General features: G+C 36.5%; 1 protein-coding gene across 3 annotated transcripts in view; it reads right to left on the bottom strand.

The window, feature by feature from the left end:
- Positions 1-22,731, bottom strand: part of lpar1.S (lysophosphatidic acid receptor 1 S homeolog) — an 82,285-nt gene that overhangs the window by 14,797 nt on the left and 44,757 nt on the right. For 2 of the 3 annotated variants that reach the window (XM_018243736.2, XM_018243735.2), the window contains exon 3: positions 10,324-11,071. In XM_018243736.2, coding sequence (XP_018099225.1) covers positions 10,324-11,071 — 748 coding nt within the window. Of the gene's footprint in view, positions 1-10,323; positions 11,072-17,892; positions 18,044-22,731 lie in introns of those variants that run through there. The other variant, XM_041580071.1, reaches the window with a different exon arrangement.

Genomic DNA, 22,731 nt, shown 5'->3' with positions numbered 1-22,731 from the left:
TTACCTTTAATATCAATAAAGCACACATGATGAAATTCAACTAATGTATTGCAATTGAAACACTATGAACTGTGTGATATTTACCAATCACAATATACTTTCTCTAATTATTTCTTTATCACGGTATATGGATGGTGCGATGCATTGTAACTCTTCTCGTATTTCTCTTTTTGTAAAATTACATTACATTCTTATTACATCACATTACGTTCGGGTCCCCAGATCTGCAGTTTCCTTACAGTGTTTCTTGTGTTTAAGGATTTGGATACACAGACCGCACAAACGCCATGTGCGGCACAAGAATGTACATGGCCCCGGAAATGTTTATGGATATTGGATATGGCATGGCAGCTGACTGGTGGGCCCTTGGAATCAGTATATACGCTATGCTCATGTATGAGGTAAAGACAATTTCTTTATTTTCAGCCTACATCCTTGCCACTGTCATTTCATAGCGAGACTAAACATAGTGTAATAATTTATCATATATAAGTGTAATATATATTGTAATCTCTATGTTTACAAGCATAACTTCCCATACTATTAGTAATAATATATAGTGTGAATATTATAGCATTTGGCTTCCTTTTGTCAGATATAATAAATACCATGACAGATGTATAGCTCAGATACATAGGCTGCTAAATGGATATTGTGACAGATCTTTCAGAAATGTTGTTTTACTAAAGAAGTCATGATTTTCTTTTTCAGTTGCCATTCAACAATGAAGATCAGAATGAGCTAGTGAACAGCATCCTTTATGATGAAATCGAGCTGCCAGAAGAACTATCAGAGGATGTCTCTAAATTAATATATGAAGTAAGTTGGCCCTAGCACATCAGTGTTATGTGCCTTTATCAACCTGTTATGCTAAGGGAATACACATAATAATATAGTTATCATTTTCACAATATCACTATGTCTTTTAGTGTGCTTGAGTGGTAATTTTAGCTTTTAACTGAATATTGAAATGTGTATTACCCCAGTGATCTCAAAGAGACAGGCTGTGAACATCAGAAGCAGCGATTACCCACAAATATAGGAGGATGTTAATCATAATTGAGTGTCACTTAAATATGTAACTTAATCTCCATGTTTTGTTTTTTGTAGCTCTTGGAAAAAGATCCGGATTATCGACTCGGATCTGGTGAGGCTGGTGCTGAAGTGATCAAAGCGCACCCCTTCTTCAGAGTAGGTTTCTATTCTACTCATTTTAATTTACTGATAGAAATGCATTATTCAATACTGATAACACTTTAATGTTTTATTCAACATAATTTTTTATGTAGGCTCCTTGTGCTTTATAATTTCTGGTTCCAGCAATTTTAGTTTTTGGAACAGATACTCATTGTGAAATATCTCCTGTCTTTTAGGATATCGACTGGGAACAACTATTACATAGAAAAACAAAGCCTCCATATGTGTTCAACAACCAAGGCCATCTGGAGAGCTTCAATAACCCTGAATGCCAAGCTCCAGCATTGACAACACCTGCTGTAAAGATCCCATCAGAGCTGCAAGAGGCATTTCGAGAATTTGATTATACACCTGACTGAACATCAAATAATGGTTGGTATGGACGGGGTAGGTGGAGGGTCAGTCCATGTCCATATGGACAGAAATCCAAGTCATATAAAGCTAATGTCAGATGTCCCAACTCAACGGGTTCTAAAAGAGAAGGCTCATGTTGGAATATTCTACTTCTTGTAGAGGAACATGGGGAATAGATATGTAATGTAAAGACATCAGCAAATACTTTTATGGCAAAATGATAAAAAGCATGCAAATACACGGTTATGATAGATGTAAAAAGGGTTTAATTCCTGGTGTCAACTCTTTAAGGCACAATTAACCCAGCAAGATTTGTAATGTGTTTGTGGTACTAAATACGGGACAGCAAGTTTTACGAATAGATTTGATCAAGTATGAAATATAAAGTATATCATAAAATCACCTGCAAAGTGGAAAAACCCTTCATCCTTCTTATTAATTTATAATCAGCTCATAAGTTGCCTTTTAGATGTAATTCCTTCTGTGATTTTGTTTTTCAGATATGAGACGGAGCAGCGACAGTCAAAGGGAATCTTATTTCGAGATGAATATCACGGAACATATTTCATACATAACGTGCTTGTTATATTCACTTTGTGTACATAATAATACAAATAAATAATAATGTTATTCAAAAATATGATCTGTGTATTTATTAATGATTTGGGTGGATACATTTGCATCAGTTACTGGCCAATGGGAGCTCACAATGGTTTTTAGGAACCCTGTAGTCCTGTCCTTTGGTTTTGTCAAAGAAACCCGTTCTCCTCTGGGGGTAGCTTATCAGAACATTGCAAATAGAATGGACCAGTTCTCCAAGGAGCTCAGGAGTAGACAGCAAGAAAGAGAAAACCTGCACAAAGATGCTTACAAATGTTAGCGACCATGTTTGCATCCTTTTTGAATGATTAAAGCACATAAAGCCTTGCAGAGCTTTCCATTAAGTTCAATTTAGCTTATCGTTATCAGGAAAAAAAATAGCATTAGCCAAGCCATGTTGTGCTATAGTCTAAAGGAAAAGCACAAAGCCAGGAGTAACAGAATATACACAGGCTTGTGAAACAATTAGGGGGTTATTTATTAAAGTCCCAGAAACTCAACCTTTTGACTATAAAATTTGAATTTTTAGTAAAAAAAAAAAAAAAATTGGAATTTATTTGGGATTTATTATACCCTGAGAATGGGAAAAGTTTGAATCCAAAAATCCGGCATCTCAGGCCTGCCAAGGTTGTATATAAGTCAATGGGAGAAGTCCCAAAGATATCCTGATCTGTGCTAGGTTTTGTAAAATAATCCGAAGTTTTCAGGAAAAATCCCCAAAAAAATTAGTACGATTCAAATTTTTGTAAGATTTTTGTGACTTTTTTTGCGAGTTTTTTCCCCCAGTGGAATTTTTCGATTAAATTTATTGATAAATAAGCGGCAATAACCCCTGCAGATTTGGTCAGAGTATATTTCGGAAAATAATGAGATAAATTTGGATTTTGATAAATAACCCTCTTAGACATAGGTTTAGGGCTTTTCCCAGCACTTCTCTAGGTGACATGATTTCAATCATGCTAAACTAAATACAAGATAAATGACTGCTGAAACACAACCCAGACAAGTTCCACCATTTCAGCCCTCCATTTTCTATATTTTGGGCACATACATGTTAAGGACCCTGTGCCTGTGTACTGCAAAATCCAGGATATTTGAGTAAATGACTGCACTACTGAAAAGGTGTATTGCAACTCTACAAAATTAGAGAAGTTAAAGGGGTTGTTCACCTTCCAAACCCTTTTTTTCAATTCAGTTGTTTTTAGATTGTTCCCCAGAAAAATACTTTTTTCAATTACTTTCCATCATCTATTTTTTTACGGTTTAAATTTTTAAATCTTTAAATTTGAATGTTCCTATCTGTGGTGTTTGAGTCTGGCAGCTCAGTAATTCAGGTGCAGATTCTAAACAGTTACAATTTTGCAACATTTAGTCGATACATTTCTCACCCAGCATCTCTGGAGTATTAGTAACTATTGTATCAATTCTAACAGCTGCCTGTAATGAAACCCAGAGATTCTGCTCAGCAGGGACAAAGATAAGAAATGTATCAACTAAATGTATCCATTTAGAACCGTTTACAGGGTCGGCGACCCCCCTCCCAGGGCTGCTTCAGAAGGTGAAAAATTACACTTTACACATTAGAAAAACGGTCACACATAGAAAATAGAAAGTCATTGGAAAAAGTCGTTATTTCTGGTGATCTACTAGTGAACCACCCCAGCCCTGCCAACCTTAGTAACGGTGAACCTAAGTAACGGCGACCCTCCGACACCATTAAATAATCTTGCTGAGTTGTTTCTGTCTAGCTAAGCTGGGGGTGGCGAGATCCCTCGATAGGCTAATTACAAATGAAAACAGGACTCCAGCCTATGGAGGGATCGCGCTGCCCCAGGCCCAGCGTTACTGAAACAAGATGATTTAATGGTGTCGGAGAGTCGCCGTTGCTAAGGTTTGCCGGGCTGGTTCCTATAGAACATGTCAGTATCACTTTAAGCAAGGGGAGTGGATTAAACTGAATCTTAGTTGAGCAGGCACTCAAATTAAACCATCTTCCACCAAGTGAATTAAAGCAAGAGTAGAAATGTATTTCTCCAAAACTGTTTGTAACACAAAACGTGTAAGGTGACATACTTATGGCAGAAATACATTTCTATACTTGTGAAAAACTTCATTCACATGGTGGAAGATGGTTTCATTTGAGTGCCTGCTCAACAAAGTTTTGGTTTCATTTATATATACACATGGCTTGGGTCTAGCTGCACCAAGTAAGCTGCTTGTATGTTTTTGGAGAAAAGTGGGAAATCGGAGGACCCAGAAGAAACGCATATAGACAGTGGAAATAAAATACTAACTCGTTCAGGTACTACCCTGTCCGGTTCATTTTCTTTCACACTGGTAGCAAACACAACACAGCTCATTTCATCTTTATTATACTTCCTATTCCAGCAAAGCAAGGAAATGACTGCATACTAATGGACTTCCAGGTACAGGCAATACTTTCAGAGAAATGGAATGCCAGGCACTGATCACTGTTTTTCTTCTGGAAAACTACATTGACAAAAAAGGGAATTGCTTCCACTGTATGCAAACTGCAGTGGCACATAGGAGAAACGATCATTGGGACAAAGTAGTTTTAGTTGGGTATAGTAAAAGAGCAAAAAAGCCAAGAAGTCAAGGGGATATGGGAAATTTAGTTTAACAACATCTGGAAAGCAGCAAGTTGCTCATCCCTGGTGCAGACAATGAGAGAGATATAACCTTACACAAACTATTCAAAGTGAGATACTGGCCAGTCATAATGTAACCACTGTGAAATCATTGTACAAACCAAACCATTACATATTACAACAAGACCCTTTCACTGTCTCCCTAATTGTATTGCAACAATTCAGTCGCCTAAAACGATCTGGTTCTGACTTGGGGAATATACACTACGACTCATTTTATTTACAGTAGATTATGCATCTCAAGTGAAAATATTAGGGGCTTCGATTTTATTGAGCATGCAGGGGCAATGTCTCCGCTTTAAACAAAATCAGTTAATATAAAACATGTTACAAAATATAAATTTGTTCAATTTAATACAATGCTTAATGTTTCACAACAGTGCAAGAATGGAGGTGGGAGACCTCACATTTCTCGAGTTTGGCCACCATGCACCTCTGGCTGTACAGAAATCAAGGCAGCAATCCCCAAACATTTACCAACAAGTTTTTACTAAAACTAATGAAACAATATCAATTGTAAATTGTATTTATATGTTGCTCATTAGGAAAATATTGCTTACTATCCCCTTGTTAGTTGCCCCAATGGCCTCAAACCAGGTTCTCATCATTATATGCCGGGCTTAAAGATACGACTTTGCTGCAACTTTGCAGAAGCTACTGCAGGCTGGCAGTGCACATGGGGCTAACAATCGACCATTGCCCTTGTTTAAAAACTTGATTGATTGATACATTTAGCTGATACATTTGTTATCTTTGTCCCCGCTGAGCAGAATCCCTGAGCTTTATTAAAGGCTGCTAATATTACACAGAAATGGATCAACTAAATGTAGCAACTAAATGTAGCAAACACTTCAGAAGCTCCTGGATCACCGAGCTGCCAGAATGAAACACCAGAGAGTGGAATATTAAACTTTAAACGTACCTACATTTTAGGAAATTGATAAAAAATAAAAGATGGAAAGCAATTGAAAAAAGTCTTTGTTTATAGTGAATAATCAGAAAACAACTCAATTGATAAAATAGTTTGGAAGGCATGAATAAAACGGTTAAGAAGCTCTGGTATATTCATGAGAAAATACTTATGACCATCTACAAAGTTGTCACTATGAAACAGGTTATCCTGCAGTAAAATGCAAACCAGCTTGCTAGCTTATATTTACTCTGCTGTTTAGTTCTCTCAAAGTTACAATCATGGGCTTGTACTTCAAAAACATATGAAACAAAAAGAGATTTGTGGCAAGGTCAACAGCTGGAAAGTGCTGGGGAGGAAATGCGAAGGAAGAGGAAAGGCCTGGTTTATGGTATAATTTTAATCTAGTTCATGTTTTACACATAACTACTAAAATTGCTTATGGAAAGCATTTTGCAAAACTCTTTTTGTTTTTAGATTAAAAACAAATCTTCCACACTGACCATGTACAGGTAATATACAATTTAAAAGCAACAGTGTGAAAATTCTTTTTTTTTTTTTTTTTAAGAAGAAAATAAAAATTAAGACTTTCAGGGGTATACACATTTATAATCCTAGCAAAGGCACAACATAGAGAAAATGAATACTTGTTGCTTGAGAACAGATAGTCATTGATTAAAGTCACATAAACTGTACAGCACACATTTGGACTTCACAGTCACGCATTTCAGCTACATAAACAGATTTACTGTACCACAGTGATGAGGCAAGGTTGGCATTGGGTTAGGGGGAAACCACTAATTTGGAAAAACTTAGTAAATGTATGAATGTATGCATGCTCTCAGATACTTTAAATAGGTTTAATATTAGGCATCATATATCTGAAAGAATGAAAAAGCAGTACATAACCTGTGCCATGAAAATTAATGTTTAGCTACTGTAATTTATAGTCACACATAGAATCACAAAAATGCAAAGACGCAATCTGTGTATATTTATGCAGGTAAAGTTTGCCAAATTCTACACTTCACTGTGATCTGTGTCAGTATTTTTAGTTTGGAGAAACCACGATTTACAATCCTTTGCTCGGCTGAATACAGAAATTGCGGACTCCGTTGCACTGTATCTACCTTAAAGGAGAAGGAAAGGTTAAAACTAAGTAAGCCTTATCAGAAAGGTCTATATGACTACACTAGTAAACCCTTAAAGTAATGCTGCTCAGAGTCCTCTGTCAAAAGAAACACCACATTTCTTTCCTGCTAATGTGTACACATGGGCTTCTGTATCAGACTTCCTGTTTTCAGCTTAAACCTCCAGAGTTTGGGCTTGAGCATGCTCAGTTGGCTCCTCTCCCCCTGACAAACTTTCTTCCTCCCTGTAATCTGAGATCCGAGCTATGAGCAAGCAGGGAGAGACTCAGGCAGGAAGTGATGTCACCGCAAGCTTATATGGCAGATGCTATCCTAAACAAACAGAGATTGTGGGGCTCATTTATTAACACAGGGCAAATTTGCCCATGGGCAGTTACCTATAGCAACCAATCGATGATTAAAATGTTAAAGCCAGCTCCAAGTAGAACAATGAATGCAGCAATTTGGGTTACTGCCCATGGACAAATTTGCCCAGTGTTGGTGTTGATAAATGACCCCCAATGTCTAGAGCTGTTTACTCAGGTATGGAAAAGCATTGTAAAGAAAAAAAAAAAAAGGTGTTCTAGCTTACACTGTTGTGGCTCATCTATAGGCAATAAACTGCCTTGGTGGCTTTCCTTCTCCTTTACGAACCACGTGTTGCTATAAAATCCGCTGTGTGTGACCAGTATAAGTACTACATGGTACCAACAAAGCATGTGCTAGCTAATGCATTACCTATGAACTACCTTATTCATAATCTGTATTTATAAAAGTTCGTTTTTTTGATTCTAGAAACATACCTAAACATTTTATAAAAACACCAAATCCCTACTGATACTTCATGTCAGTTTTTTCCAATAAAACAATTTTCAGCCCTGTAGTAACAAAAGTCCCACTGGATAATTTAGAACTATCAGACTCTGCTCATACTGGAAGATCTAATTATCAGTTACCTGTTCCATCACATGTACTGAGAAATTACCCATCCAGAATAAAAGGGCTCCACTCTTTGGATTATTAGCAACTGGATTTCCCAGCCCTTAATAAACAGGATTCATTTGATTTAGCAATAGCTAAAATGTGACAACCAACAGCTAAATAAGGCTACTTGTGTGACACTCAATTGGCCCAAAGGAAACGGTCCCTTCCTTGGTTCAAATAAAATCTGTATCCATAAGCATTTTTACAAAGTTGTACTAGAAGACCCGTGAGTGCGGATGTATTTTTCTATTTTTTGTCATATAATCTGTTCTAAAGATTAAATATATTGTATATATCCTTTTAAATATTACTATCCCCTGTAGAGTCATTCTATTTCCACAGAGCAAAGCAATGCTCTGGTGTTATCTCACCCTTGGAAGCGTTGAATAGATGACGCAAGGTGCCTCGTTCCTACTTCTCCAGTCAGCCTACTAGGTCATCTTATTCAGCAGTAAAACAATCCACCATGTGAAAGATGCTCCGCTGGAGCCAAGAAAACAAAGGCTGACATTTAATGGTTACATTTTTTTCCGGAGAGACCAGGGGATTAGAAAGTGGACAGACAGTGCTGGGCATTTACCAGAATTTACAAACACAGGCAGCCCTTTGTTTTGCTCTTCATACAGGACATTACATATTTTACAATAACAGGACTGAAACACAAGTGGATGGCATTTATCTTCTAAAGAGCACCTAATATATTCTGGTTGCCTGGGTAGGGAGGCATAGTTTTCTATTTCCCAGCACTGTATATTAGGAGTTTTAATTCACAGTTTGCCTAGTAAAATTCCTTAGCTAAAAGCACATAAAGTGATGTTCGACTCTCATCCCAACTTCACTTAGTTGTTTCCCATCTGCTTCCCAATAGCTTCTACCACTCATTTTGATTGTAAATGGCCTCTCAAACTGACTGAAAATATCTATTTAATCAGTCTTGTAGGTTCCACATTGCAGTCCTAGTAAGGATAAAGCAAATCACTATCTTAGACTAATAAACTGCTCTAGCTGCTTATACTACAGTTCTGGTTGCAGCATGCATTACTTTTTTGGCTTCCTGCTAATCTACATTTAGAGTGCCTGAGCTTAGGCTGCCTATTATACAGTAATAATACAGTTATAAGCCTAGGTTAGAATTCCACTCTCAAAAGTATTGCCCTCTTGACTAATGATTATTATTATTTAAAAAAAAACAACTGATTTGATTTTGATTTTTTTACTAAAAGGCTATGGTTGATGAGTGCAAAAAGCTTTACTGCCAAGGAAGATGCAAAACATGCTAAGGCAAGATAACAGGCATTAGATCTTCTTTTACCATTGATAAACAGTAACAAGTTTACCCTTGGACATCACTTCAGACTTCAACACACAATGTTTGGATTGAGATTTTCATTATCATTACAAATGGCTCTGTTCACAAAAGTACAGCTACCTACAGCATTGTAGGATACATACTGTTGCAGCTACTGTGGTACAGTTATCCAGGTGTACCTGGCTCCTAGTGTTACCTTCTCGGCATGGATCTCCTTTATACTGATATCATTCAACAGAAAATAAACTAATAGGCAACATACACAGGGAAGCTGAGAAGAATTTCATATATCTACCTTAGATCTTGAACACAGAAATAAAGATGTTACACCAGTTATCAGTCAACAGTTATTTAAATTTGCAAGTAGCATAAATGTTTTATTAAACTTAAGCAATATAAACAAGTTCCTTAAAAACACACAAATCTATTGCACATGAAATTATGTTTAAGGGGAACGCTTCAACAAAATAGAGTAAGTTCCCGTAACAAAGTCCACCCATTCCATTTATTTTATTTAAAGTTCATATTAAAAGAGTTATAAACATACAGACCCCATGGTATTCAGCCTTACGTGGTACTTAGTCATAGGCAGTTACTATGAACTTTAAATAAAATACATTTAAAAGGAACAGAAAAAAATGAAAGTGTGTCAAAGTAATGACTACTATATATAATGTCTTGCTAAACTGCACTGGTAAAACTGGTGTGTTTGCTTTAGAAACAATATTATAGTTTATAATCTAGCTGCTGTGTAGCCATTCAAGCACAGGATACACAGTAGATAACAGATAAGCACTGAAGTATCTCTGCAAACTACAGAGATCTGTTATCTGCTGTGTATCCTGTGCCTTTCTTCTTTTTCCAGATTTGAATGGCTGCCCCCATGGATATGCAGAAGTTTATTTATATAAACTATAATAGAGTTTATGAAGCAAACACACTAATTGCATCAGTGCAGTACAACAGTAGATTATTTTGTCATTCTTTTAAACACTTTCTTTTTTTGGTGTTTCTGTTCCTTTAGTGGAGGGACTTCGTTTTGGGATACTTACTCTATTTTGGTTGTTTAGGTTGCCCTTGGAACTGAGGGCTGTTTCCCATTAACCCTTTGTGACTGGCCACACACATTCCAATTTGTACATTTGATATGATATTAAAAAGAACTCTTACCTAGAACAATGACCACGGTTTTCAGAAGGCTCATCATGGTATCACGATTCCTCCTAGGACCAGAACTGTGCCTAGACATTCTCATAGTCTTCTGTCGCACATATACAAAAATGTGAGCGTAGAGAACTACCATCACTACAAAAGTAACCAGATTGAAAATTGTCCAAAATATCAAATAGGAGTCACTGTAAAGAGGAGCCATGTTCGAGCACTGCTCAAGATCACAGATGCAGTTCCATCCAACGCTTGGTATTGCTCCCATGACAATGGCCACAGTCCAGATAACAACAATCACTACTACCACTCTTCTGTTGCTCATCCTGGTGTGTAATTGCATTCGAAATACTGTTATGTGCCTTTCTATGGCAATGGCTAACAAATTGGCTACTGACGCTGTCAGGCTAGTGTCAATGAGTCCCTGTCTCAACAACCATGTGCTTACAGTCAATCTTCTGGTATTGGGTCCTGTATTAAACATTAGGTAAAAATAAGCTAGTCCTGCAAAAAAGTCTGCAGCGGCCAAGTTGGCCATTAAATAATAAATAGGAAAGTGAAACCGCCGGTTGACATAAATAGCCACCATTACCAGCAAGTTTGCTAACATGATGAATATACACACTGTGATTCCGAGTCCCATCACCAGCTTGCTGACTGCATTCCATTCTGTAGCTAGGTATTTTCCACTCCGGTTGTAAAAGAAGGCAATGGTTTCATTGTAGTAGCACTGGGATTCACTGGCTGCAGAAGTCTAATGAGAGGAAAAAAAGTTGTTTTTTTTATTTTTAGCAAAGCACAGCACATTAGCAAATTGCTATAAATTCTCTCATGGGGCAGGAGGAATAAAGCTACTCCAATCATTCAGTGATTCCTTACACAATATACTAAAAAGAAATCATAAAAACCTTGACATAAATACGTATATAGATACGTTATAGATACAGCTTACAAATTTTTATTAATTATTTTCAGAATGCTCCATACTGACATTAAAGATGATTAGATTTCATTCAACTAATCCAACACTTTGAAGCTTATTTAGCAAAGTGTAAAAAAATCCCGCTCTATATTCACTGGTTGGTGCAGGATTTTTAGGGGCATATTTAGCAAAGGGTGAAGTGAAGATAAGCGTGTCTCTTCCTATCATAAAACAAGTCATACTATTTTGATAGAATAGAAAATCTTTTTACAAATTGTTTGTTGAGTTATATAAATATTTGTTTTCTGCTTACATAGATAGATACAGTTTATATCATTGCCTGTGTGGGGAAAGTCTAACATAAACTACATTCTAGAACTATGCAAGCTATTTCTACACATGAAATGACAAAGTAGAATGAAGATTGTATACTGCAATTGTGGGAGACAAAATGAGTCAGAAGCATAAAAATTACTAACAATATAACAAGCAAAACAACAAAAAAAAAACAAGACAAGTTCAAAAGGCTCTGTCTATGGGAATTTACAATCTAGAAATAGTGAACAGAAGTCATAAATGAGGTATGGGTTCATAGCAGCACTGGCAAAAACATAAATACAGGGTTCTTCTTGCAAACCCTGATGTGCCTTAGCCTTTGGATCTGAATTACACACAAGTTCGGGTTACTTTACACCCACATTCTGTCCCATCATTTGGCAATACATATACATACATATATACATATATATATACATATATATATATATATACACATACATACATACATACATACATACATACATACATACATACATACATATATAATAATATAATATATCTTATTGGTGCTTATAATTTCTAATTGTAAGCAAAGTCATTGTCACTTTTTGATTGCCCTTTCAACTGTATTGTATTGTATGAGGTAAGTTGAAAAACTCAACTCAGGCGGCAGTGCCTTTCCTGCTAAGTTCTAGAGCTCAAATTCTGATTTTTAAATCGGAATTTCCCCAAAACATCCCTGTAACAGTCCTATTTTTGCAAGAAAGGTTTTCAAAGCAATACCACGAATGACTTTGCCCCCTATTTATTTCCACACATTATTTCTAAAACGATTGCATTGTTATGTGCCATGGAAATACAGGCCATATGGCCCTCATGGAAGTGGAATGGCGGTAATTATGGCTATATTGAAAACAACCTGTGTGTGACAAGCCTTAAGGTGGCCACAGACGTTATAATTCTGATAATTCCTGGAAAACATCTTTCCAAGAAAGATCATTCATTTTAAAACACATGAGTAGAGCTGAATTGTCAGATATACTGGTTGAAACAATAGAATTCTTCCTGTATCCGACAATTCAGCACGAACAATGGCCGATGTTCGGGTGCCTTCAAAGGCGCCCAATCAAAATTTTCATCCAGCCCTATTGATGAGCCGACTAGTCTCCCACCATACATGCACCGAATATTGTATGACAATTTGTTTCATATTATATTATTGCTGCGTCTATGACCATCTTTAGGCTCAAGATAGACTTGGCTGTCTGCTCACCTCTTTTCTGTGATGTTTCTGCAAATACAGGCACAGTGTCAGGGGTCAGACATACAGAGCAGATTTTATCACAGAAAAGATAGATAATGCTGTAATTGTGCTGTAATCCACTCCATGCTTTGTTTTTTACCCAGGCTGATGCTGTGCCTGTAGCTGCAGGATCAGTGGATAGGCTGTTTCTCAGCTTGCATATACAACTGCATAGAGCAACAACCATGTCTGGCATTAGGATTAGGGTGTGCTATTAACCTAAACTGTACTGTGTTGTGTACACTGAGACTGAATATGTTGCATTTACTGATCTTAGCCTGCTGTGGGAACAGATTCTGTTTGCTCTGTGTGTCAAGGGAAAGGTAGTAATTAGTGCATTATCACTATAATTAGTGAATGCAGACGGTTTATCTGGGCTTATCAATTCAGAGATCAGGAAGACAAGCCATTAATTCTCTCATCATCTCACCATGGGAAGTGTCTTTGCAGAAAGAAAAGGTCAACAGTATTATGCAGTTTAAGAAAAGCAGTTTTAAAATGTATTGAGAGTAAAGAAAATCTTCAGAATGAAAAAATGTGTTTTTCATGATAAAGGCATGGGATCGGTTATCTGGAATGCTTGAAATCTGGGCTTTTCTGGACATGGGATGTTTCTAACCGTCTGTGGGCTTAGAATAACCGTCCTAGCATTTTTCGTACCATGGCGAATGGTAATTTAGTCAATCAGACAGGTCAGGCAACAATAAAATTTTGTATGTATTGTCTGATGATATGCATGGGTGACTGTTACTACTATTTCTCGAACATAACTTTCCTATGATTGCTGTCTGTCAATTAATGGCCAGAACATTGTCGGATTTGTTATTTTTCTACTTATTTTAATCTGAATGATTAGTTGTAGATTCCGTGATTGCACTATAATGACCAGATAATAAGCACATATACTTCAGTTGCTGAACATCTGAATGGGTCTGGTGTGATCCAGTAATTGGCACAATGATAGAAAGAGGGAATCAACCCAATGTGGCATATCGTTTGGGTGTCCAAACCAGGCAACATTCAACTAATTTGTAGGGATGCACCGAATCCAGGATTCGGTTCGGGATTTGGCCTTTTTCAGCAGGATTCGGATTCGGTCGTATCCTTCTGGCTGGCCGAACCGAATCCTACGTCTAATTTGCATATGCAAATTAGGGACAGGGAGGAAAATCACATGACTTTTTGTCACAAAACAAGGAAGTAAAAAATGTTTTTCCCTTCCCATCCCTAATTTGCATATGTAAATTAGGATTCGGTAGAATCTTTTGTGAAGGATTAGGGGGTTCGGCCGAATCCAAAATAGTGGATTCGGTGCATCCCTACTAGTTTGGCAAAAGCAGTTCTTGCAATGTAATGCATATTAAAGTCTGATGCACATGATCATATCTGTGATTTTGTTCAGTCAGTGAACAACTTATATCTAACTATATTGGATCAGGGCTGAATCTACAAAGATTCTATGAAACACAATGCATCATGTGACTTTGGCTGGAATGTGCCTTAAAAATTAGGACAAAGCACAGATGTTTACAAGGCCATATAATGCATATACTGTATCCTAATAATATCCAAGCATAAAAATTAAAGGGTATAACAAATGGGACTTTATGGCTGTGTAAATACCAACACATTTTAGTTTAAAATCATATTATACCAAGGATCTAAAAGGTAGTGGTAATGTGTTTAAAATATAAAAGTACCAAAGAAAAAAAGCAGATTAACATTCAATGAGAATGTTTGGAGTAAAGCGACACCATCCCCATATCAACAGCTCTTTCATCACACCTTTCTATAAACAACAAGCACGTGTATTGTCACATTTACATGGACACCATGCTTAAAGTAAAAGTATCTGGCTCTTGCCAACAGATCAAGTTACTACACATCTGTGTAAAGCAAAAGAGTATGTGTGCTATCCAGATGCGTTAAGATGACTGCACCTCAGTCATCATCAGTATATTTTCTAAGAAGACACCACTATATTATTTTACCTGTTCTAATTTCCAAAAAAAATCTGTATTAATCTGTTAGATATACAATAGAAATAGTATAGAAAGTATACAACTGTAACGCAAACAATGCCAAAATCTTGTCCAGACAATTACTAGACCTTCTAGTACTTTAAACAGAGGATATGTGTTGACAATTAAAAGCAAAATGAAAGATTAACGGAATAGTAACTTTCCACTAAATTTTTTCCATTTCATACGCTATACAGTTCCTCACCAAATGTCAATAATTAATATGTGATACATGAATAGGAATGTTGTTTAATGAAATAAACATACAGCACTTAACTTGTTTAAATGCAGTTTTAACCAGAGAGAGACAAGAATCAATAGATTGCAATCACTTCTGTAAACTGAGATACAAGGAAAACGATTACCAGAGAAGGTAAAAGTTTTTCTTCTTTAATAGTACAAGTTCTTCATGTACTGCCTTAAGAAAATGAGCAAAGCAACACTTTAATTGGAGGGGCCTTTGATCTGGCATAATCAGTAGCAAACACTACAATAAGGTCTCCTTAATAAAAGGCCATCAAGCAGAAAATACACAAACTATAGATTTGGTAGCTACAAATATTCAGTCAGGAGAAGGTGAAAGCCACAAGAGACCGAAATACTTTGGAAAGCTGCAATTAAAGTCCCTGCAAATTGCTAACATGAACCAAAAAAGGGTGTGACCCGTTTCTGCACATTAATTGTTAGCATATTTAGTAAGCAAGTGGCTGAAAATAGATGGCTGCTTTCTGATATAGAGCAGATATTCGAGGACAGGACTGTACTGGATTGGATTTTGGAATTTATTTCTAGACACGATGAAAGGAAAACTATCAGACCAGAAAAATTGATCAAATAGCTAATGCTTTAAAGGGGCGGTTCACCATCAAGTTAACGTTTAGTATGTTATAGAATTGCCAATTCTAAGCAACTTTTCAGTTGGTTTTCCCTATTTATTTTTATAGTTTTTGAATGAATTGCCTTCTTCTTCTGACACTCTCCAGTTTTGAAATGGGGGTCATCGACCCCATTTAAACAACAAATTTCTGAAAGGCTGCAAATATATTGTTACTACTACTTTTTAATTACTCATCTTTCTATTCAGGCCCTCTCCTATTCATATTCCAGTCTCTCATTTAAATCAATGCATGGTTGCTAGGATTATTTGGATCTTAGCAACCAGATAGCTGAAATTTCAAACCGGAGAGCTGCTGAATAAAAAGCTAAATAACAAAAAAAATAAAGCTGAAGACAAACTGAAAAAGCACATATTAAAAAGGGAGTATTCAAAACAACTTATTGGGAATTATTCACTGTTTAGTATTTATATTTTTAAAATGTGTTGTAAAATATCTAGGGGTACAGATCTGATGCAAAGAAAGCTGCAATCTTGGTCATAAAGACCCTCTACTTTTCATTGTGCGCGGTGCACAGATTCTCAAGTCCCAGAATCCATCTATGCACGTGAGTCTTAAAGGGTTGGGAAATGGTTTCTGCGATTCAGACTATCAAGGTTTCCTTTCAATGTTAGCAATCATTGTTCCTGTGTTAAACAATAAATAAGGGGGTATTTTCCCTTTAAAATGGCAATATGTGCTATAATAATCAAGAAAGGAAATTTTAAATAACATGCCGAGATTTCAGTACAAAACTTCTACCTACACTGGTATTAAACATATATGATAAGGTATCAAGTGGATCAATACATGAAATGGAATTTGACTTAAGCAATGATTTCTTTAAGTGAATGTTATTATAAAGCTGAATTTATAATTGCAGTTTTGTCAACATAAGGAAATAAAACCTCAGGAAGCACAGAGGTTACAGAATCATTTGCACATGGCTCAAGGACTTACTCCGAAATGTACAAATGTTTCAAGTTATGTTTCAAGAATATGAGTAAGGTTACACAGTGAATATACCCCATACTACCTTTGTGAATATAAAATGTGTAATAGGAGAAAACAGCTAAACCTAAAGGGCAATATAATATGCACAGGCAATGGTGAGACACAACTTTACATAAAATGTCAGTTTTTAAATACTGAAATTCACTTTACTTTCTTTGGAAAAACAATCAAATACAAGATTTATAAAAGGAAATGGTGTTTCTGGTTTTTCGTTTTCACCTCTAAAAGTACTTATTAAGGCCTAAATGCAGGCTTTACTTAAATGGAAAGCATTAACAGATGTGAGCATGAACACAATTCCTTTTAAAGGACGACTACACATTACCAAGAAAAACGATTCACTAGTATATTTAAAGTTAAACAGTCCTACAATGAGGCTCCAATGTGTAGCACTTTGGTCCCCTTGTCGGTTGTACAGGAGATTAGATGTCTGTCATGGAATAATATAATAGAACTGGCCTTGACAAGAGTAATTTGATAACAAGCAGTTAATGGGTACAAGGTACAAGGGTACTACAGGTATCGGACCTGTTAACCAGAATGCCTGTGACCTGGGGTCTTCCCGTCATTTGGATCTCCATATCTAAAGTCTACTAACTAATCATTTAAACATTAATGTTCTGCTACCAATAAGGATTAATTAGATCTTTAACGGGATCAAGTACAAGGTACTGTCTGTTATTAAAGAGAAAAAGGAACTCATTTTTTTAATTGAATTATTTTAGAATTGGGTCTATGGGAGATGGCCTTTCCATAATTTGGAGCGTTCTGGATAGCAGGTTTGCAGATAATGAATTCCATACCTGTCTATTACTGTCTCTACTACCTGAGAATTATAACTTGGATTTGAAGCTTCGCCTTCTTCTTTTGGTCTCTTAGCAGTTAATCTTGATTGTTATTGTGGAATTGAATTCGTGAATTTATATTCTATTATTATATACATGTTCTTTTCCCAATTTTACTGACAATTTTGCCACTGGAGCAAAATTACTGGCCCGATAAAGTTACGTAATACTAGTGTTGATCCTGGTTTGTAGGGAAAGCCCAAAATGTGGCACTTATACATATATGGCATATACTGCCCAGCTGAATAAATAGTTGATTTGAGAAACTCAATTTTCTTTACTTTATCAAGTGGAAAATTGCCCAATGACTGCTTACCAAAAGGCCATAGTTACTCTTAACAGAGAGAAATTTTCAGTACTGCTGAGAGTACAAAGCTGAGCAGATGAATCATGCAGGCTTTACTTTTCTTCATGCCGTTGCCTAATTAGCTAAGGACCTTTAATGAGAACTGCATAACTACACAGCTGAAACGAAAGGAGACAAAAGACACTATATCTGCAGCATGAAATCAGACATTGAACTAGTTTAGTAGACCATAAAGCTTTCAGTTTACTTTTTAGTCAGCATGGGAAAATGTGGACCAGATTAACCACAGCCTTGTTATAGGAAGAAAGGCTAATCTATGCTTTTTCTATATAAAAAGGCACTTTATTTGTCTATGGGCAGAGCTAAAGAAAAACTGCTTATGCCACTGCATAAAGTTCCCAATAAAACATTTTCTGCCACATTACCTATCGTGTTGCTATCCTTAATGAAGTCCGATTTTTTTTCTGGTCGGACTTTTAAAGGGGACAAAACAAATTTTTGTCTTTGGAAAAAAAAAAATTCTCGAGATTTAGTAACCCCCGATGGTATTAAAAGTCTGAATAAAAAAAAAAAAAAGTACTCCAACTCAGACCTGATGAGTTCATATAAATGACCTGGCTAGGTTTTATTCAATAATGGGAAAATTTTGTGGTTTTCAGGCAATAGTGTGGGAAAAAGTCACCATTCTTACAGGTGTCAAATCGGAAAAAGTCGCAGTTTTCAGCATTAAATCTGAAAAAAACGTACGATTCAGATTTTTTCATGAAATATCTTTTCATGAAATTTTCTTGAAAATGTATTGATAAATAGGGGGGGAAAGTCAGAGCAGTTTTCATAAAATAGTGAGAACATTTTCGGATTTTGATAAATAACCCTCTAATTGTTTTCCCATAAACATAAAAGTTACGTGATTAGAGGGATAGGAAAGAAAGCAGGGGACAGTAGCTTAGATGAAAACAGAGCAAAAGTATCCATCAGATGCAATTTACAGTTAATTGAACCCTCATACCCTAGTAATTTTTCTGAACCAGAGAGTACCTATGAGCATCTTACCATCTGTAGTAAAATTTAGACCTTAAGTAACATACAATCTTGTAATCAAAAAGGGGGAAAAAACACTTCTGCAAATATATTTAACATACTTTCCGTGCTAATGGGCAGACCGTTGCAGAAAATGCATTAACAAATCAGCAGCGGTAAAAACAACGCATTGCTTCATTCATCCAAAGGAAACTTAGTTGACATTGCAATATTTAGGTTTTACCGCCAGGGATTTCAGTTATTTGCAATGGAGAGCCATTTTCGGGAGATGTTACCCGCAGCTGCGCATAAATCATTTGATATTTCTCCCAGTCGGCCACTGCCCTAAAGGTCAAAAATGCAATTTAGCATTTGCTCATTATAACCCTATTGGGTTTCTGATGTTGTAAAAATGTTGGCTGGTTGATAAAAACAAGTGTGCACTTGCCCTCCATTGAACCCTTCAGTAGTAGCACCAGAAATGATTGCTGGAAAGGCCACCAATTGGTCAGTAGAGGTCCTGCAAATCAGAATATAAAATTTGAACCTGGAATCAATCAGCAGCCTGTAGAGGAAATGTAATTAAACTTACTAGACAGTCTAGTAACTTATAGCAACCAATACGGTTTACTGATTATCTGTTGGGTTACTAGACTTGTGGCTTTATTACATTACCACATGTATGCTAAACTGCATTATATATTAATATTTCCAGTGCAATTTTATTTCAGGGCAATTCATTTCAAGCAAATATACTGATCACAATAGTGTTTTTTCAGATGACCAAATAGAGCTCCTTCAAGAGTAAACTGGAATGTAAAGGCAAAGCAATGAAATCTGTAAATAAACAATTTTTCAGTGATGTCAAAACTATGCATGATGGCTTCCAGGCATAGGCAAGAGAGGTCTGAAAACGTTTATAGCCACAGACCCCCCCCCCCAATCGAGAACTCATGAGAAAGTGCTTTTTTACTTCAAATGAAGTTCTCAATGATTCAAACTTCAAAGGCTACCCTTATGCAATTTGTGCCAGCAATCAGCATTGTCCTTTTAGGGTGGTGGCACACGTGGCTACTCAGGAGATTAGTTGTCCAACTTTGTCTGTTTAAATCAGCTGTTATTTCTGTAGCAAATACCCGTCTATATCACTAACGGTGGTGGCAGACGTGGCTACTTGTGAAGATTAGTTGCCCAGCAACAAATCTCCTCCTCTTCTTCGGGCAACTAATCTCCCCGAAATGGCTTTCTGCCGGCTAGAATGTAAATCACCAGCAGGATGGCACTCTGATCGTTTTGGTTTTCCAAAGTTGCCTGAAGTTTCCTCGAGGCAACTTCGGAAAAACAAAGCGATCAGAGTGCCATCCCGCCGGCGATTAACTTTCTAGCTGGCGGGAAGGCATTTTGGGGAGATTAGTCACCCGAAGAAGAAGAGATTTGTCGCTGGGCAACTAATCTTCACAAGTAGCCACGTCTGCCACCACCCTTAGTAAGGATATAGACTGGTATTTGCTACAGAAATAACAGCTGATTTTAACAGACAAAGTTGAAAGTTTCCTTCCCTTAGGGAAAAATGGAGATAGTGAAGAGCGACAAGCAAAAAATATTAAGGTAGTACATATAAGGTAATAGTGCAAATAATGTGAACAGTGAATAGAGCACTTTTAGCCAATTATGAATAATAACATATTGCGTAAGACAGGACTAGAATATCCAGACACTGATGTACTTATTCACTATCAAAGGGGTTGTGTACCTCTGAGTTAACTTTTAGTATGATGTAGAGAGTGATATTCTGAGACAATTTGCAATTGGTTTTCATTTTTTTATTATTTGTGGCGAGTTATTTATTTTTTTTATTCAGCAGCTCTGCAGTTTGCAATTTTAGCAGTTTGGTTGCTAGGGTTCAAAGTACCCTAGTAACCATGCACTGATTTGAATGATGAATAGGAGAGGGGCTGAATAGAAAGATGAGTAGTGCAAAGTAGCAAGAACTATGCGTTTGTAGCCTTAGTGAACATTTGTTTTTCAGGTGGGGTCAGTGACCCTCATTTGAAAGCTGGAAAATTCAGAAGAAGAAGGCAAATAATTCAAAAACAAAAGAGAATAAATGAAGGCCAGTTGCTTAGAATTAGCCATTCTATAACATACTAAAAGTTAACTAAAAGGTGAACCACCTATTTGAGCTGAAGGCAGACTATATGTTTTGTCTTTCTTAAACAAGCACATCTCCAATGGCTGACAAAGAACCTGCAAACACCTTTCTGTATAGATGATCTGAAATTGTTGCAAGTAAAACATATTAAGGCTCATTTATAAACACTGGGCAAACTTGCACCTGGGCAGTAACCCAGTAACTCAGTAAGCTGCAGGTTGAACAGTGAAATCAAGCGCCTGATTGGGCAGATTTTCGCCTGGATAGTAACTCATGGCAATCAGTGTTTATAAATGACCCCCATTAAATGTAGCAAGCCAGAATTTTCACACAATTGCGCAGGTTCACCTCATGTAAAGTGTTTTACCTGTGGCATATCAATTCCTACCTAGGTATTTTCTCAAACTGTGCCATCCCCCACTATAGGTGACTTCTTGTAGGGTCCCCATATCCCTGTATCCATGGGGTACCATCTTTTGGGTGAAGGCAAAATTTTTTTTACACTTTTTCATTTATTTGCCACCTCCGAAAAAGTTAGAGACTCGGTACATAGACTGGACTAGAACAGGTCTTATGGAAACTTTGCAATATTTTTTAACCAAGATTTTAAGCTGTCATTTACAGTATGTGCATTTTTTTCCTTTATACACAGTTGGAAAATTCATCAACTCAAAAATAATAAAACTTTGTTTTTTAACCTTTTTGAACTAATACATGGGTTGGCTTCCTTTACACATAAGAGTTCTGCCAGATACAGTAATACTTTCTTTCACCTTAACTTTATTTCTGTTCATTGAACTTCAGCTCAGCACAATAATGTTGTTTGTGGCTACTTGCTATTGTGCATACAATACTTCAGTCTGTCTAACGCATGAATGGTTTACATGCTTCTGTTAAAACTTGTGTCAATGGACTGGTAATGACTTGGTAAAAATAAACCTTTAGAAACTTATCCCAGACATACAGCAATCTTCTCTTTATTACCGAGGGACTATGGTGCCCTTTATTCAGTACAGAATCAAAGTATTAATTTGTTCTCATTCTTTTGAAATGTGTTCAGCCAAAGTGCAACTCTAGAACCCAGTTTTAGGACAGAGCAAAGTGAAAAGATAAAAGCTAAAAGCTAAAAATAAAAAGGCTATTATGTATATTCTGAGGTTGTGAACTGATAATGCCACATTAAATTCTCTTTTAAAAAATTAAAGTAAAATCCCTGCTTTTATTTGCATTAAGAATGTAAAGGACGAGTGTACCCTCATTTTTTTTTTTTTGTCTTGCTTAATGTATATGTAATTTTACAGTATGTCCCAATCTTCTGCGACAGTATTTCTGGCTCAACCTGCAGTTTTAAGACTTGTCTGTGCTGCTATTGTTCCATGAGCAGGCTGGCGACAAAATCCTCGTCACTACCCATGGTGCTCCTATTGTGTTTATGACTCAATAAGAAGAAAGCTGGCATGATCAATAATATGTGGGGCTCTTTATATAGCTGGGGAAATGTGTCTAAATTACAGCTCCAATGAACCTAAACCAACAAAAGTATTCCCCCATACTAAGTAAAATTAAGCAAATGTTCTGTTTTCAGTACAACAGTTTAGAGTAACTTTACTAATGCTTCTATCCAGCAAGCATTCTACATATAAAGACAAACACATGTGCAATAAACTATTGCAGAA

The sequence above is a fragment of the Xenopus laevis genome, chromosome 1S (genome assembly GCF_017654675.1).
Source record: "Xenopus laevis strain J_2021 chromosome 1S, Xenopus_laevis_v10.1, whole genome shotgun sequence".
Taxonomy (NCBI): Eukaryota; Metazoa; Chordata; class Amphibia; order Anura; family Pipidae; genus Xenopus; species Xenopus laevis.
Note: the sequence above shows the minus strand (reverse complement) of the source record. Positions and strands in the feature narration are given on the sequence as shown.